The 16,384-nt window shown below is 30.3% G+C and overlaps 1 protein-coding gene across 6 annotated transcripts in view; it reads right to left on the bottom strand.

Moving 5' to 3' along the window:
* Positions 1 to 11,493: 11,493 nt before the first annotated feature.
* Rcd6 (Reduction in Cnn dots 6) overlaps positions 11,494 to 16,384 on the bottom strand; it is a 41,079-nt gene continuing 36,188 nt past the window's right edge. For all 6 annotated transcript variants that reach the window (XM_085942711.1, XM_085942712.1, XM_085942715.1 and 3 more), the window contains exon 7: positions 11,494 to 16,198. In XM_085942711.1, coding sequence (XP_085798837.1) covers positions 15,687 to 16,198 — 512 coding nt within the window. In that variant the 3' untranslated portion in view covers positions 11,494 to 15,686. The remainder of the gene's footprint in view (positions 16,199 to 16,384) is intronic.

The raw sequence follows: 16,384 nt of genomic DNA, 5'->3' as shown, positions 1-16,384 counted from the left end.
TGATTTCTCGAGATTTGAGGATTCAATTTTATTGTTATATTTGCATCTCTAGAATTTTGATTGTCGAGATTCTTGAATTTTTAGTTTAGGCATAAGATGCGAATTACAGCGACATTACATTTTTATAATTAATTAAATTAAAACTGTCATTCTTGTACTTGTGCTTAAGTGTATTTACCGTAACAGTTACTCAAGAATACTGTGTATTAGAATACACAAATGTAGGGAGAAATTCTCTAATTTTCGAGAATTCATAAACAATTTCTTGAGAAACAAGAATCTTGAAATTTCTTTATAATGTATTTTAAAGAATCTAAACTATTCACAGCCTCTAATAATGATCTATTTTTTGAAACAAACAATAAATGCAAAGAGAAGCCAAATAAATTTATAAGGGTTCGCGTTATTATATTATTATCAAAAACACCTCAATACTTTGTTGTTTTGTATGTTTTTAAAACATCATGTTTTCCATAAAAATAGTCACTAGTTTTTAACTCAACATTACTAGTTTTCGTTGCACAATTACGTCATTAAGATACTTAAATTAGGGTTACGCGTAACCTAACCGCTCACCCTTTCACCGTTTTGTAACGCGAAAGCTGTCCAAATTAACTGATAATGTAAAAATTGTTTAAAATTAACCGATACGCAAGTTTTTATAATAAATTACTCATTGGGTCCAATATGAAACGAACTTAAATGTCTCATCTACACTGCAATTACCTGCTTGTTATAATTCTTACCTTATTTATTATAATTCCTACTATAAACTTAACTTTCATAATTATTAGGATATTGAAAAGTGAAACTATCGAAGCCGCTAGCTCGTATACTCGTATGAAGAAAGGAATTAAGTCCAATGAATTGATTTTTAATATAATATATATTTATAGTATAAACCTAAAGCTCTGCGCTTTCTTGAACTGAACTGTTAATTTTTAAAAGTTTTATTTCTTGTAATATAAACGTCGCGCAAATTAGCCTTTGCGCTGCTATTGTAAGAAAGATTTACTATTTCGTACGACTTGTCGTAGATAATAATAGTTATTCTCTATCCTGACTATTAATGATTCAGTAAAATGCTTTAAATTTAATTTTAATATGCCAATACAGAAAACTTCAATTGACAGGACAAAATGCACACAGTGAACTCTAATTTTGATGTAATATTTTGAACAAATATATAGCTACACATGTACGTTTCGTCAAATGTTATGGTATTAATTGAAATTCTCAATATTATGTTCCGTGTTACTCAAAATTTCGGTATCTAAAATTTTCTCTACGGAAGTTAATAGAGACTTATAAATTATATAAACTATTTCACCCGACTCGTTTAAAACATTACTAATTTGTTTATCTTTAGTAAATGTTAATCGAAGAAAAAGCAATTTTTTTTTAATATTTCAATTGTACTAAATATTGTAGCTTATATTATATGTGAGAAAAAAAATGCATTGTATACTAATTTGGATACAAAATTCATAAGTAAATTTTAAACTTTAATACTCGTGTGGAATAATATATCAGCAGTTATATGGCTGTCCGAAATACCTACATATTATCCGGCTGTTGCGATGCAATCGAAGACCTGAACAAGTTTCAAGTTATATATATTAAACCGTGTTGAAGCATACATGTCTTTATTATAAAATGAATATTGATTATCAAATAGCCGTAAAGTTATCCCATAAGCTAAATCTCCAATAGATTATCGGACCCATATAAAAAAAATTATCTAAATGTGCATGTGCTGAATTAGCTTTCCATTAGTTAAATTACACCAAAATGTCTATTACAATATTATATATATACATGTCTATGAACCCAGTTTTGTAAGCGATATCACAATATGTACTATTTGTCGTAATATTCTTTTCTTTATATAAACGGACCAGACTCGCGCTTAGTTCCCCCAAACGGGGAATCTAAATCATTAGGAGTGATCGCTATAGTGTTAATTAAAAGCCACGATGATAATGTATAGTTATCCTATTTTATACTTGGTGTTCTTGTCAGTCGGTGGCTATATATTGAAAATATTCGTAATCCACGCGTCTTTTGTGAATTGCTCATTCAGAAATAGTTTTTCTTTTACTTCTACTGTGTCCACTATAAAAGTGGGTCTTTAAGCCTTTAAAATTATCTCTACTGGCTCGAATCATGCTAACATCCTGTAAGTCATATTTAGTGGACTTATTGAAAGCTTGAATCGTGTCTGCGTAAAGAAGAGAAAAGTAAAAATAACTGTCTGCTTTTTTTAATTGTGCTATGGCAGAAATTGAACCTTGGCCTTCTCCACCACTTCCAATCTAGCCTGGTCATCTGTGTCACTTCGCCAATCATTGATTTAAGGCAGTAAGTGCTTTTAATTAGGTCGAAAATTAAGAATTCCGAAGTCATTATGGGCTTCAAAATCACATCAAAATTTTCTTTTAATGATTTTAGCATTTCGTGAATGGTATTGTGGCAAATATAGTTTGCAAAATGATACAATTTATTCAATATTAAGTGTCATTCACAACGTCACTAGAAGTTTTAATGAATATATTTTAATAAATAACGGTTAGTGGAAATCAAATTAAATGTGTCATGCGCCTATTGACACAAAAATTACTTGAAGAATGTTAGTTAAAAAAATGTATGCTTAAAAGAAAACTACTTTACTGCTTATCGTATATTGAGAAAAAATAGAGAATCATAATGACATAAATATCTTTTCTATAAATTTTATGAACTGTTCATGGCCCCTATTAAATCCAAATTCTTAATTTTCGACCTATTTAAAATACTTAATAACTTTCTCAAGTAACTGATTTCACTGATATGTGCTAACTATAGCCTGATGAAGTTTAACAAGTAAGGTTTAGACTCTTAAGCCGCGTTGACACGATCCAAATACCATCCAAGTACACTTGGACAGAGTGCCATCCAAACGCATTTGTATGAGACAGCTTCATACAAATTACTCGAATGCGCACTTGGATGACGGCGTCCGATCCAAATACGATCCAAGTGCGCTCGGTCCAAGTCAACTTGGATGGTTTTTGGATGGTATTTGGATCGTATTTGGATCGTGTCAACGCGGCTTTATGATAATGTCATTTGGCCCAATTCTGACATGTTATCCCTCTTAACGATTTTTTGCAGTCATAAACATACATGGGTAAATCATTAAAACTGTAACTGTTTCCACAGAAAAGTATTAATGAACTGACTGACAGAATTCTCAATTACCTATCAAAAATACATTTATAATTTGATTTCGATAGGTTGTGTTCGAAACATGACACTGTTTATTGAATGAGCAATTTCATGAAAGACATTAAATGTGTACTGTTATTCTTATGATGGGTAGAACCTTCTCTGCTAAATTAAGACTTAGAAATTTCGCATTGTTATCAATTTTAATTAATTAAATAATATACTTAATACTTACATCTCTGACGAAGAGATTCTCCGATTGGTGCGGTGGCCAGCATCTCGGGTGAAAAAACAAATTGACAAAATCATTACAACGTCAATGATAACAAGTCAATATCAGAATTTACCTAATAAATGTTGATTGATATTTCCTGTGGTGATTTAATAATATATATATTCATAAAAAATATATAATAAATAATAACTTAGATAATTATTGTTAGTGAAAACATGAAAACGTTAGTTAGGTTCTTGCTAGAGAAAACAAACAGGATATTATAAAGTAATTAGATAGTTGTTTGATGGGTCGGGTGACCCCCCGGAATTGTGCACAGTTGTGAGTTAAACAAAAAAAATTGTTGCGAATTGCGTGGTTTGCGGCTTTTGAACAGCCTGTTCATATTTTAATTTTTTTGTCATGACTACTTTTCAATTCTACAAGTCTGTTTAAAAAAAAATGTTCATGAATTGAACTCGATTTTGAAAATTCCTTCAAATGAATGTGCAATAATATTGTTTTTAGTTTGTATCATAATAGTATATTTATTATCTATCATCAAGGGTCTTTGAAACAAATCATTGATAGCCTGTTTTTAATTAGATATTGTTATTTCTTTAGTTTAAAATCGGAGATCAATTCCTAGATTTTAATTGCAGCTAAAAATCTCCTAAAAAAAACCTGATAAAAGACAATTTAAAATATCCTTTTGGTAAAAAATAATGACATCTAGCTGCAAATAAAATATTCAGTTAATCACCCCTAAAATATATTATACATATTTTTATTTTATAGTTTATTATTAGTATTTTTTTTCAACATAATTTAAAAGCCCTACCCTACTGTGGAGTATTGATAGAGCATTGTCTCTATCTATCACGGGTGCGGGTTTGAATCTCGCCTCTGGTCGCATGTTTGATCCAGAATGGCTATGAAGACGGCTAACAACCATTCATCGTAAATATAATATGTCAAGATGACCTCCACTCTGAAAAACCTTACTGTGTTCTATTTATTAGCAACAATGGTAATTTACCTCGTAAAAGACAGTGGGTGCTGTCGAATTTAAAGATATCAAACGTCAAATAAGTGGATTATATAATTTAAAATAAAAATATTTAAATAGCGTAAAGCTGTCATAATTACATTAATAAATATATTTGCGTAGATTTTTTGTATATAATAATATATTTCTGTATATTGTAAATTTTTAAATATGTCAGCTATATTGAATGAATTTGTCTTTCACGTTTCAATACGCAAAATAATAATTTTATTATCAATCGTCAAATAATTGATTTTATTGTGAAAGAGTGTATAAATTATTAAGGAGGATTGCAACGTTTAAATATTATAAAAAGACTGAAACTTTGTGCCATCTGTGAATATGATCAAAAAGTTTTAATCATAGCCCGTTTGAAAGCAGCTCGTAATAAAAATAAATGTCTCATTTAATATTTAATTTTTTTTTATTGTAATATATTTAACAGACTTGTAGGGTTGGAAAAATAGTTATTGAAACTTTTTTAATTATGAGAAATATCTATGTGTTAATAGCTAGAAGAATTTGTTAATTTTTATAGGAAGTACTGGGTGGTATTGTGACTTAGGCAGTATTTTAGGACATCTGTTCAATGATCATTGCTTTTTTTCCTCAAATTTACGTTTAAGTGAAAGGTTTTGTGCTAAAATAATTTACCTTTAATAGTTGTTAAGGTGTTAATTCAACGTTAGTCAAATATAGATAGATATTTTGTATTTGTTGATTTGATCGAGTCAAATAATAGTTTACCGATGTGAGGTGAGCCTCACGGGACACGACTAGACTTGCTGTTTCTCCGAGCCGCGGATGAATCAAAAGCAGCCGATTCCCGGCGAAGGACTCGGCCATTTTGTGAATAATATTTTTTAGTATTTTAATGCTCCGTGCTGTAAAATGAAGTGCAATGTTTCTCGACATTCACTTACATTTTTTTTTTTTGTATTTACTAATAAATTTAATATATAATATTATATATCGTGCATTTTCAAGAGAAATTTATATCTCTCCCTGCCATTATCATACATTTCAACAAAAATAATGATTTTACAAAAGTGAAAACAAAACAGTTTTTTTTTTTCTTATTATAATTATTATTTAAAATAATGTATTTAATTAATTGTAAGAAAAAAAATGCAATAAGTTCTCTAACCATTGTTCCTTTCAGTGTACTATGCTTGTATTAAATACTAGCTTTTTGTTATTACTATTTATTCATTGAACCATAGATAATTATTAATAGCTTTTGTCATAGCTATGTTAATATTATTAATTTATAAAATGTACTTAGCGTAGAGAATTTTGTATACGATCCCTTAAAACTAACTTCTAACTAATCTGTTACTATGCCAAATTTATGTCAATTTAGTTTCAACTATATACAGCCGTACAGCACCTATATATTTAAAAATCAAGTCGGCTATTATTACATGTATATATAATAGAACTTAACATTAATATCCTGCTGTGTAGATGTTGTGATATCTTGACTTATTTCGATTCTCGAGAATTCGAGAATTAAGATAATATCGACAGTTGAAAGTAAAAAGGGCATAACCCTCAGTTTTTTCAGAATTGGTTTTATTGGATAATAACATTGTACATAACTAAATACACGTTGTGTCCAAAGGATGTAAACTAGGAGGAAAAACGACTTAATCATCATTTGTGTTTATCATTATTAACTCAATAATCAGATTAGGAATATAAAAACTAAATTATTACATAATTATGATGCACTTCAAGGTTATGTCTATTTTGTATTTTAACTTTGACCGAAAAACATAAAAACGTTTTTGTGTGTCCTGAAGAATTACGTCATTTTTCCTTTTTACAGTCGATATATTAGATTCTTGAATGTTTGAGATTGGTTTTTGTAGTTTCTCGAGATTAATTTTTATTGAATATAAAATTTTCGTCATCTGTCAATTGAAATAAAACCTTTCAGAATCAAATGTGTCAATTACAAACGTCAATCGCAGTATGCAAATTATATTCAATATGCACACACAATTTCTTGAATTCTCGAGAATCTCATAATCGATTTCTCGAAAAATAACTATCTCGTAATTTCTTGAGAATTCTCATCTTGAAAATCACAACCTCTTCTACTGCTGTAGTATACTAAAATCTATATAGTTCAATGAATAAAATTAATATTTCTTTCATATATTTGCAAAAATATATTATGACATCATGACGCGCTCTCCTAATTTTGAGCATTTAGGCGAGTTTGTTTTCTAAATATTTATATTTATATTGTACCCGACATCGGTGACATGATTTTTTTTTTTATTTAAAGGATTCGTAGAGAAGTTCTATTATGTTTTTATTATTTAGCATTTATTCATTTACAAAATAATATATTCAATATTTAATATACGAGAAATCTTGTGGTTTTATGGGAAAGATAATATTATGTTTCCGTATGATTGTATTGTATTTTGAGAGAAATTACTTACTCTTCTACGTGTTGCTTTTTTTTAAAGATACAATTTTCATCTATGTAATCAAATATTATTGATAATTTTAATTTTTATATTTTTGGCCGTCGAGCTTGTTAGTGAAAAAAAAAATGCATTTTAAGTCATAACTTCAGTCAAAGTACAATCAGAAATCTATTTTTAAACTTTTTTTTCTTACGTATTGATGAAACCACTCACAAGACTCCATCAAATTGGCGAACCTGTCGGATTAATTATCCATCCTAACAATGCAGACCTTTTAAATCACATTACTTTTTATTTACACACATGTGTATCGAGGATTTTTTTTTCAAATTATGCTAATTTAGAATAACGTAATTCAAAATTTATTAGCTTCCATCACTTGGTGAGATTAACGTAATTAAATAAATGTAAATTTAATTTAAAGTAAAGGTAATATTTGAATTACACGTTTCAAAATTTATTAGCATACAATCTCATGTTGCGATCAACTTTACTAGACGTGTCGAGTTATGTTAGGTTATTGAAATTTTTGGAGTTATTTGTAAGTTTACGTGGGATTAATACGTAAGTTTCATATCTATCATAAAACCCTTCTTTTTTTCATACTTATTTCTATCTAATTTAATTTTAAATTTGTGTACATAGATTATAAAACCACGGCATGTCAATAACTGCCAATGTATTTTAGTTATCAAAATTATTATCTAAATACTAGTAGAGGTACTAACTATTACATACCGTGGTTTTGACGTCTCATTGGAAATGGAACTTGTGTTCCTTTACACTTAAAATCATCGGGTTCCTTAATAATTTAATAATTAATATAGTTGTAAATTCTTATCAAGAATTATAATGGAATTGTGTATTTACAAAGAACTGGACCTTCAGACTTGGAATAAATCATAATCTTTAATAAAAGAGGGTTGTATTAATTGTATATTTTTTGCTAATGAATTATTCAGTATGTATTCATAATACCAAAATGGTTTACTGGACCACCTAAAAATAAACGTTGCTTGCGTAATGAATTACTAATATTCTGAACTTCTCGTATTGCAACCATATCAAGTGAAAAGTTAAATGTTAATTAAGAATTGGTATTTAGAAAAAAAATGCTTCAAAAAATACAAATTTGTTATCAAAGTAATCTACCCTCCACGTAACCTTGCAAATTGGAATAGATTTTTTGGATTATTTGATGAAATCAGCCAATTAGGCATTACTAATACACTAATACGCAGTGCGTATTACACACAAATCTTGTCACTGTGTACAATTGCAAAGTTACGTGGAGGATACTCTACATGTATTCCTCGAGTAACGACGGGGTTTCGTTCCGGCAACCACCTCATATGTCGAGTTTCATTCAAAATAATATTAATGTACTCTTTTTGGTAAACTTTCAGTATATGACCCCTTTCAGACTTAACATAGGCGAAAACTCCATTTTTGGTACACTGCATTAATTTTGTGTTCTAATTATGACTCCTGACTTTGGGAAAAAAACAAATTTATCGCCATCTTTATATAACCTTCAAATGCCATACATCATAATTGGTGCAGCTGGAAATACTGTCCGTCATTCTGGAGCAAATTCGAGTGCACAGGATTTTCACATATAATATATTATTATTACAATCAAAGAATTAAAATATATTACACAATTATTTTTTAGCATTATTCCGTTTATCCGACATTATGAGTGGATTATTTATGTACAATAACATACTGCATCCGATTGCGTCTTCTCAATTGTCACAGTGTGTGCGAAAATGTATTGTTTTTATGTGAAATGTCACAAGTCAGGGAAGTCATTACTCGCGGAATGCCTGTACTCAAACCATAAATAATGATAAACTCTGTTTATCAAAAACTCATTTTACTAAGTATTTTATCATAATATTATATTTTCTATTCAGTCTCTATAACCTTGCCATTTATATTAATAGCTAGCTGAATAGTGTGCAAATGAATTAATAAAAACAAACTTCTTCCTTTTAATTGACAAAAAAAATCAACAGAGATTTTCTGATGATTTTTGGAAAAAGTACAATAAAATTACAACAATGTTCAAACATAGTACTTCTGTCACAACAGCTGGAACTTTTGTGTAACTCATTTATTTTCTTACTATCACTGGAGTTAAAATGATCATCTGCAAGATAAAATCTATTAGAACTATATTTTCTAAATAACGTTTCTATCATACATACAAAATTGAAACATATTAAATTCTTATTTTTTATACTATGTTTCCAGTAAAATTACACAAAATATACCTCGACGCAGTCCATTCTATAAAATTATTTATCTCCAGTATTGAATAGTAAAAAAAAAAATTCTAAATGTTACATCAAATGTTCACTGTTATAGTATAATATAATATACAACTGTGTTGTGATTAATTTTATTTTGGTACATACTTACATTAAGTAATAATTACTCTATACAGTCTTTACTGAACAAATTTAGTTTTTCCCAGAAATTTAATATTATTTAGGTTGTATGTAAACTAATCATATATGTATGAATATTCTTGTAACATGTTTTGTATTTCTCCAAAATGTATAATATTAATTTAATATTCGTCATGAATAAAACCTGAATACATAAATTGCCCAGTTCCGTTAATGTCAAAATACAAAATAATATGCCCAAACAAAACATGTTTAAAGAATTTTTGTCTTGGATTATTATGATTGTATAACTGCTTATAATAATTAATCTTGTTGGAACTGAAACTCTGTATTGATTAAAAAAAATGGTAACTGTAAAACAATGTTAATTACTTATGAATTTTTTGTCCATGTTTTCTGTATACTTTTGAAAATGTATTGGTAAAATGAAAACAAGTTGAATGATAAAAAATGGTGTTTTCAATATTATATACAAATTCCATTCAGAGAAGCATCATCATCTCAGCTACTTTCGATCACCTGCTGAACGAACGCCCCTCCTTACCAGTGGCGAAGGTTGGAGGTAGGCTGTTAAGATCCGTCATAAATTACACCCACGATGGCCGCGTGGCTTAAACGCCAGCCTATAGAGTCGAGGGTCCCAGGTTCGAATCCTGGGTCTGGCAAGTACACATATTGTTTTTCAATTTGTGTATGAGTCTTATGGACCTAATAGGTTGAGCAAGTGGCTGACATCCATTTCTCGTAAAAATAAAATCTGTTAATACAAACCTCCATTCTGTGGAGGCCCATAATATGATCCTATTAGGATCAGACATGATCGAAAGAAAGAATAAATGGTACACACTAAACTTTGTCAGTCATACGTATTTTTTTTTATTGAAATAAGACTGCAATTTACAGATGGTGTTGGTTAGTTTTCAAAATTCAATTGAACCCTGCTAAAACCAAGCCATAATAGATAATAGTCAAAAAATACTTGTCTATCTATAAAATATCTAAAATTATGCAATTAAATCATACATTACTTAAATATTTTATAGATGGAATATTTTTTTCTTCTATTATAGTTTGGTTTAGACAGGGCTTAATGAATTTAAAACAATGAACTAACAATTTATGTAATATGTATTTTTAATCCAACGAAAACAAATAAGTTTGAATGAAAAAGTGTGCACAATTTTGTCATATCGCCCAAAATATACCAAAACTATTATGGTTTGGTTTGGCAGGGTTTAATTGATTTTTAAAAACTAACCAATACCATCTGTAAATTGTAGTCTTAGTTCAATAAAAATAAATATGTATGACTAATAAAGTTTAACGTGTACTATTTATGGCGGATCTTAATAGCCTACCTCCACCCTTCGCTACTGCTCCTTACTGTCTCCGTTCTTTTCAGCGTTGCCACATACTTTCACTTAACTTAATTGTATTATCATCGGTTGACCTTTACGTCTCTTAGTATTGCTCAGCACCATTGGTCCAGCGATGTGAACCTCTTGAATGTTAAGTCCACGTGTCACGTATGTAAATTAATATCGGAAGTAAACATTGTTTTAACACCACACTTCAGCACCTCTATATCATTTTACCCACCACAAGTGAAATATTGAGTTGTTATTATCTTAGTTGCTAAAGGCAGCAAGCGGTGCGACACATTCCACTCATGTATACATGAAATAAAGGCGCTATAGTGAAACGTCACACCAAACAGCTCAACAACCATCTCCCACTTTTTTTTCATTTCATGAATTGAATAATTTGCAAATGGCATGTCCCAAAGCGCCCCCTCCTTTTATTTTTGTAATGTATCTTTCTGTATTGAAATCCATTATTTTTAATAAAAATTAGATGTGAGCCAAACAGCGATGAACTCTGTTTGCAGACTGGTTAATAAAAAACAAGCTCTCCTATTGGTTGCCAAGTGAATTGTTTTTGTTTTCTTTATCTCCGGCAACCATCTAGTGATTTCTTTTCTTCCGCCTGACAGGACAAGCACAAATTTAATGTATAGCTCACTATAACATTCTTCTCTCACTCGACTCATTTCTTACCTGCTCACAATCCATATTGGGACTCATTGCAATTGCATGCATTCTGATTGCAATATGATTACAAAATTACGATTGTGAGTTCACGGAATGTAATAAAACAAATATGCACTTTTAAAAATGGTAACATGAATATATTTAAAATACATCAGAATAAATACATAAAAAATATAATATACTTCCAAGACACTCTATAGTCAAACTCCGGCACAAAACTGAGAATTTCGATCGCAGTGCTAGTTATTGCTTATACTTCAAATGCAATATGGTTAATTATTATTTAATTATGACATGATTGTTTCATGTTGAAAAAAAAATGATAATATAATTAATGAAATATGCAATCAAAAATCTACATTTACTGCATTGCATTAAAGTTTAGTAATAAATAGCACTACCATTCAAACTCGCAGTTTAGTGCTGCAGCCTGACTACAGACGGCCCTGATATACTTTATATGCCATCTTCTTTGGTCTGCATATAGAGAGTTATACAAAACTTAATTTCAGAAAGTAAATCAATATATACATTGCAAAATAAATATTTCCTATGTTATGTTATTGGTTCAAAAATATTATACAAAACTGCTAAATACAATATAATATTGACACCGAAAATCTTTTAAAATAACTATCTGTGTGATAGCATGATATACATACATAAACACCAGTGGCGTAGCTAGGTCCATCGTAAGAGTACTTACGAAGCATTGAAGCCCAATCGGACAATCTAAGTAGATAATAGTTTTTGAAAAGCATTCAGTTCCATCTATTCGTGGATTGTCATATTTAGAAACTTGTGGGGGTGAGTTGCCTGATTTTTATCCAATTTTTCTAGCTACGCCTCTGACATTGCATATTTTTATTGTCGCCTTGGTGGTGAATTGAACTATTCCACATTTGTAAAATACTAAACATGCAATGCTTTTCTACATACACATAAATAATAATATTTTTCAACAAATTCACATAAAAATTTCAAGTGGATCTCAACCGTAGCTACTTTACAATTTATTATTTGTTGTCTCACTCAAATTTAATAAAACCAATTAAAAAATACATGTGGCGTATAGCGAAACAATTTAACCTTGAACCCGCGCAGATGCAATTTCTTCTAGTGTCCACAAAGTACCGTTTCCATTCCTGATTTAACTTACATCAAACCCATTGCATCACTTTCTCTCGCTCCGTGGAGTGGTTCACGCTAATGCGGTATGTTTGTAGTCATTTTACCACCAAGGTACGATATATAGATTTTGAAATTAGAAGTTCTTGTAGCACAAAATATTATATTATAATATGAACACAGTCAGTAACAATAATATATAATAGATATTTAAAAAAATCCTAATACAATAAAAATATCATATCATTATTAGCTTCCATAATTCTTTTCAATTAAATATTTATTCGTAACTTAATTATATCATCAGTTAGTCACAATAATAATATGTCTTTTTATAATAACCTTATTTTTAATATGCCACTATTTTAAGGATTTTTTTTTAGTTTCAATAGGGGTCGTCCATATATGACGTCATGACCTAGGGTAGGGTAGAGTATTTGTTATATGATGATGACGGTTAGGGTTACGAAATATTTTTTTATTGATAATTTTCAATGGATTTGTTTTAACATTAATGGGCATGGGAATTCAAAAATATGACAATTTAGACAGTGGGTAAAAAGATTTGTGACGATGGGAATCAAAAAATTCTAAAAATCATGTTACATCACTTATAGACGACCCCATAAAAGAGACTGATGAAATACATGAGGAATTTGTAATAAAATTACAAATTGGTAATTTCAAACTGCATTTACATGATTATTACATTATAAACAGCTATTAATAACACCTATCTTATTATACACAAAGATAATAGGTGTATTATTACAAAAAAGTCACAACCGTTAAAAGATTTTTCAACTCAAAAATATTTTATCAACGCTACTCAATCATATAATTTAATTTTAATTTTGGTAACACATGAATAAACTCATAAAAACAAACATCATTGACAATATAATGGTAACATATTTTTTCCTCCATAAATAAATTAAAAATACATAACACAATATTATGTAGGTACTTACAGTTGAACTTGGTTATTACAATGAAGATGGTACCGACTGAATTTGCTCGTTATAAGTGTTACTCGTTATATCAGAGAATAGGTATTTTTAAATGAGCGTCACAACATAAAAAGTCGCAATTCAAACAAAAATACACAATTAGAATTTTTCCCCAAAACAAGCTTGGCATTCATAAACTACAAAAAAAGTTGTTTATTGTAATGAACGCTGGTAGATACCTACTGACTTCACAAACCTTGGATTTTTACATGGACCATATTGCCGGCGAAAACACCAATTAGGTAGGTACTTAGACACTTAACTAGTGTCATAAATGTAATCCGTCCTGCATCCTGTCCGGTCAGACTTTATTGTTTAGGGTCGAAATGTTTTTAAGCAATCGACACATTAACAGTTTTAAGAAAATTTTTGACGATATTTTAGCTCAGTATACCCGATAAGCAGCTCGTTATAAAAGTGAATAAATGTATGGAGAAAATCATATACTAAAATTTCAATGAATGTTTCCTCGTTACATTCGAGATCTCGCTATATCCGAGATCGTAATAACCAAATAACCGAGTTCGACTGTATTTACATTTTATATTGACTCCTCATTGCAATAATTCATGTGGTATACTTTTCACCATAAAGAAAGTAGATCTCATCGGTACAAAGTAACCCCACAAAACTAAAATCTTTCTGTCTATTTTTTTTGCAACTAAAATAAATGCATGGTGTAATATTATTTTCAATTTCACAATGTCCACTATTTTCTTTTCACTTTTTTATATTGTAATCACTTTACGGCATCTACAATGTTCGACTATCACCTACAGTGAGATGGTATAATGTAAGCCAAAAGGATGTCAGTGACAATAATTTGCAACATTACTAGCAATTTGAAATAAGAATTTTTTTGTTTTGTCATATTATATTTTCCACTAAACTAGTTACCTACCAAAACATATTTTGATGGCCTAATGTCAATATCCCGTAAGTGACTTTTTATAAATTGTGCAGGAAGCTAAAAAACTAAATATTTAATATCCCGTATCTGACTGTCCACACATGTTGTAACTACATAGCATGCCAATAACCCGTAACGTAAAAAGTGATAAAGCAAAACTATAATGATAAAATCCTATTAAATGTGACATATTATGTTATATAAAGATAAACATTCAAATTTGTTACAGTACTCTCAGTAATCCGCCACCCCAAAAACCAGACAAGTGTCCAATTAGTGAAAGTGGCGGATTATAGTGCATACATACAAAATATGGTAAAAATTATAAACTAAGTTTATTAACTAAATATTAAACAGTAAATCACTTGACACAACCAGTTGTTCAGTGAGGCAGATATTCTTGAATGGCTTAGGATTCCTCGCTTTCCCTTTGACCAAAAATTTTATTTTGTATGTCCCGATTACATTGGAGTACGGCATAATTGTGATGCGGTCCCTGGGCACTTTCCTCCCTGGTACATTACTTTCTTCGCGATGAACGTACGTTTTATGCAGGAGAAGTTTCCAAAATAAACCCGTCTCATCTGCGTTGTATACTTGTACGCGGCGGACTACTGAATTTGACAATCGAATACTGGCGAATTATAGAGCTTGATTTTGTGCTTTTAACTAATAAAAATAACGGCGGATTATAGTAGTTGTTGGATAATCTAGCGACGGATTACTGAGAGTATGCTATGAGAGTTTTACCTTTTAAATAATTCGAAAGTGACATTTTGAAGCTGAATTCAACACACGTCATGCAACACTCTTGACAGCTTGGAGGCAAGATACGGGTATTACAGGTTTATTTCTGCAATGTTAAAGTGTTCGGGAAATTACTAATATGGCAGTATCATTTTTGTTAAAATAACTAGAGATATGGGAATTTCGCAGTCGATGGGCAGTATTTATGTTGTTTTTAGTAGGTACACCAAAATGTGATTTTCGTCATATATGTTTGATACGGGGTATTGACATTAGACCATCGATTTGTAACTTTGACACAGAATAACTTACTTACTTTCATTGATGCACTTTTGGGACGCTGAAGGTGACATTATAAACAGTGTAACCTCATAAATACGTAACTAATTTTTGCCAAAATATCTCCTACATGCTTTTGGCTTCATAACTTCAAACTATCTCTTCGTAAGTCCCACAATTACACAGCTGATAATGGTGATGTATTGTATAATGTGATGTATAACATATTTACTATAACGCTACATCTCTGTACTTGGTTAAATCATCCGATTCGTTCCCCATGGATGTTTTACTTGAACCATACTTACTATCTATATACTGCCTTCTATAAATCAAACTGTCTGGTCCATAGACCATAGGTCCGTAAAAAACATAGTCTCTCGAAACACCTAAGTTAAATGGATCGTTTTTAATATGATCCAATGAGCGCCCTGCCGGCAATAGATTATTGCCGTACGAAGAAAACATGTTTTTATTGTTGACTTCATGCAGTTGTTGAAGTTCTACAAGTGAACCAGACCGCATCGGCATGTTCTTTCTGCATCTTCTATCCAGGCTTCTGGTGTAGTGCGGGAAGACGTAGTCGGGCGGGATGTTTTGAATCACCGGATGGTGGTGCGGGGGCGGATGCTGCACCTCTTCAACGGGAGCCTGCCAATATTTTGACATTTTGCCGCTGAAGTCTTGAGGTGCTTTCTTTATAAACTCGTCCCTCAAGTCTGGCATAGAGTGAGCAAATTTATCTGTAAGTAAACAAATATAGCTTATTCGTCTTCTTCGTTTATCTCATAATGGAGTTTGGTTAACATCATTGCAACCTGCGCCCTGGAATCTATGTAAAAAAAATGAAATAGTAAATTTACAAAAATTAAAGGTTAAATGTGAAAGTAGGAAGAATTTTATTAAAAATTATTCTCCCCTACATTGAA

The sequence above is a fragment of the Rhyacophila brunnea genome, unplaced genomic scaffold (genome assembly GCF_057557595.1).
Source record: "Rhyacophila brunnea isolate RB1 unplaced genomic scaffold, BYU_Rbru_1.0 scaffold_15, whole genome shotgun sequence".
Taxonomy (NCBI): Eukaryota; Metazoa; Arthropoda; class Insecta; order Trichoptera; family Rhyacophilidae; genus Rhyacophila; species Rhyacophila brunnea.
This window is presented reverse-complemented; position numbering and strand designations above follow the sequence as displayed.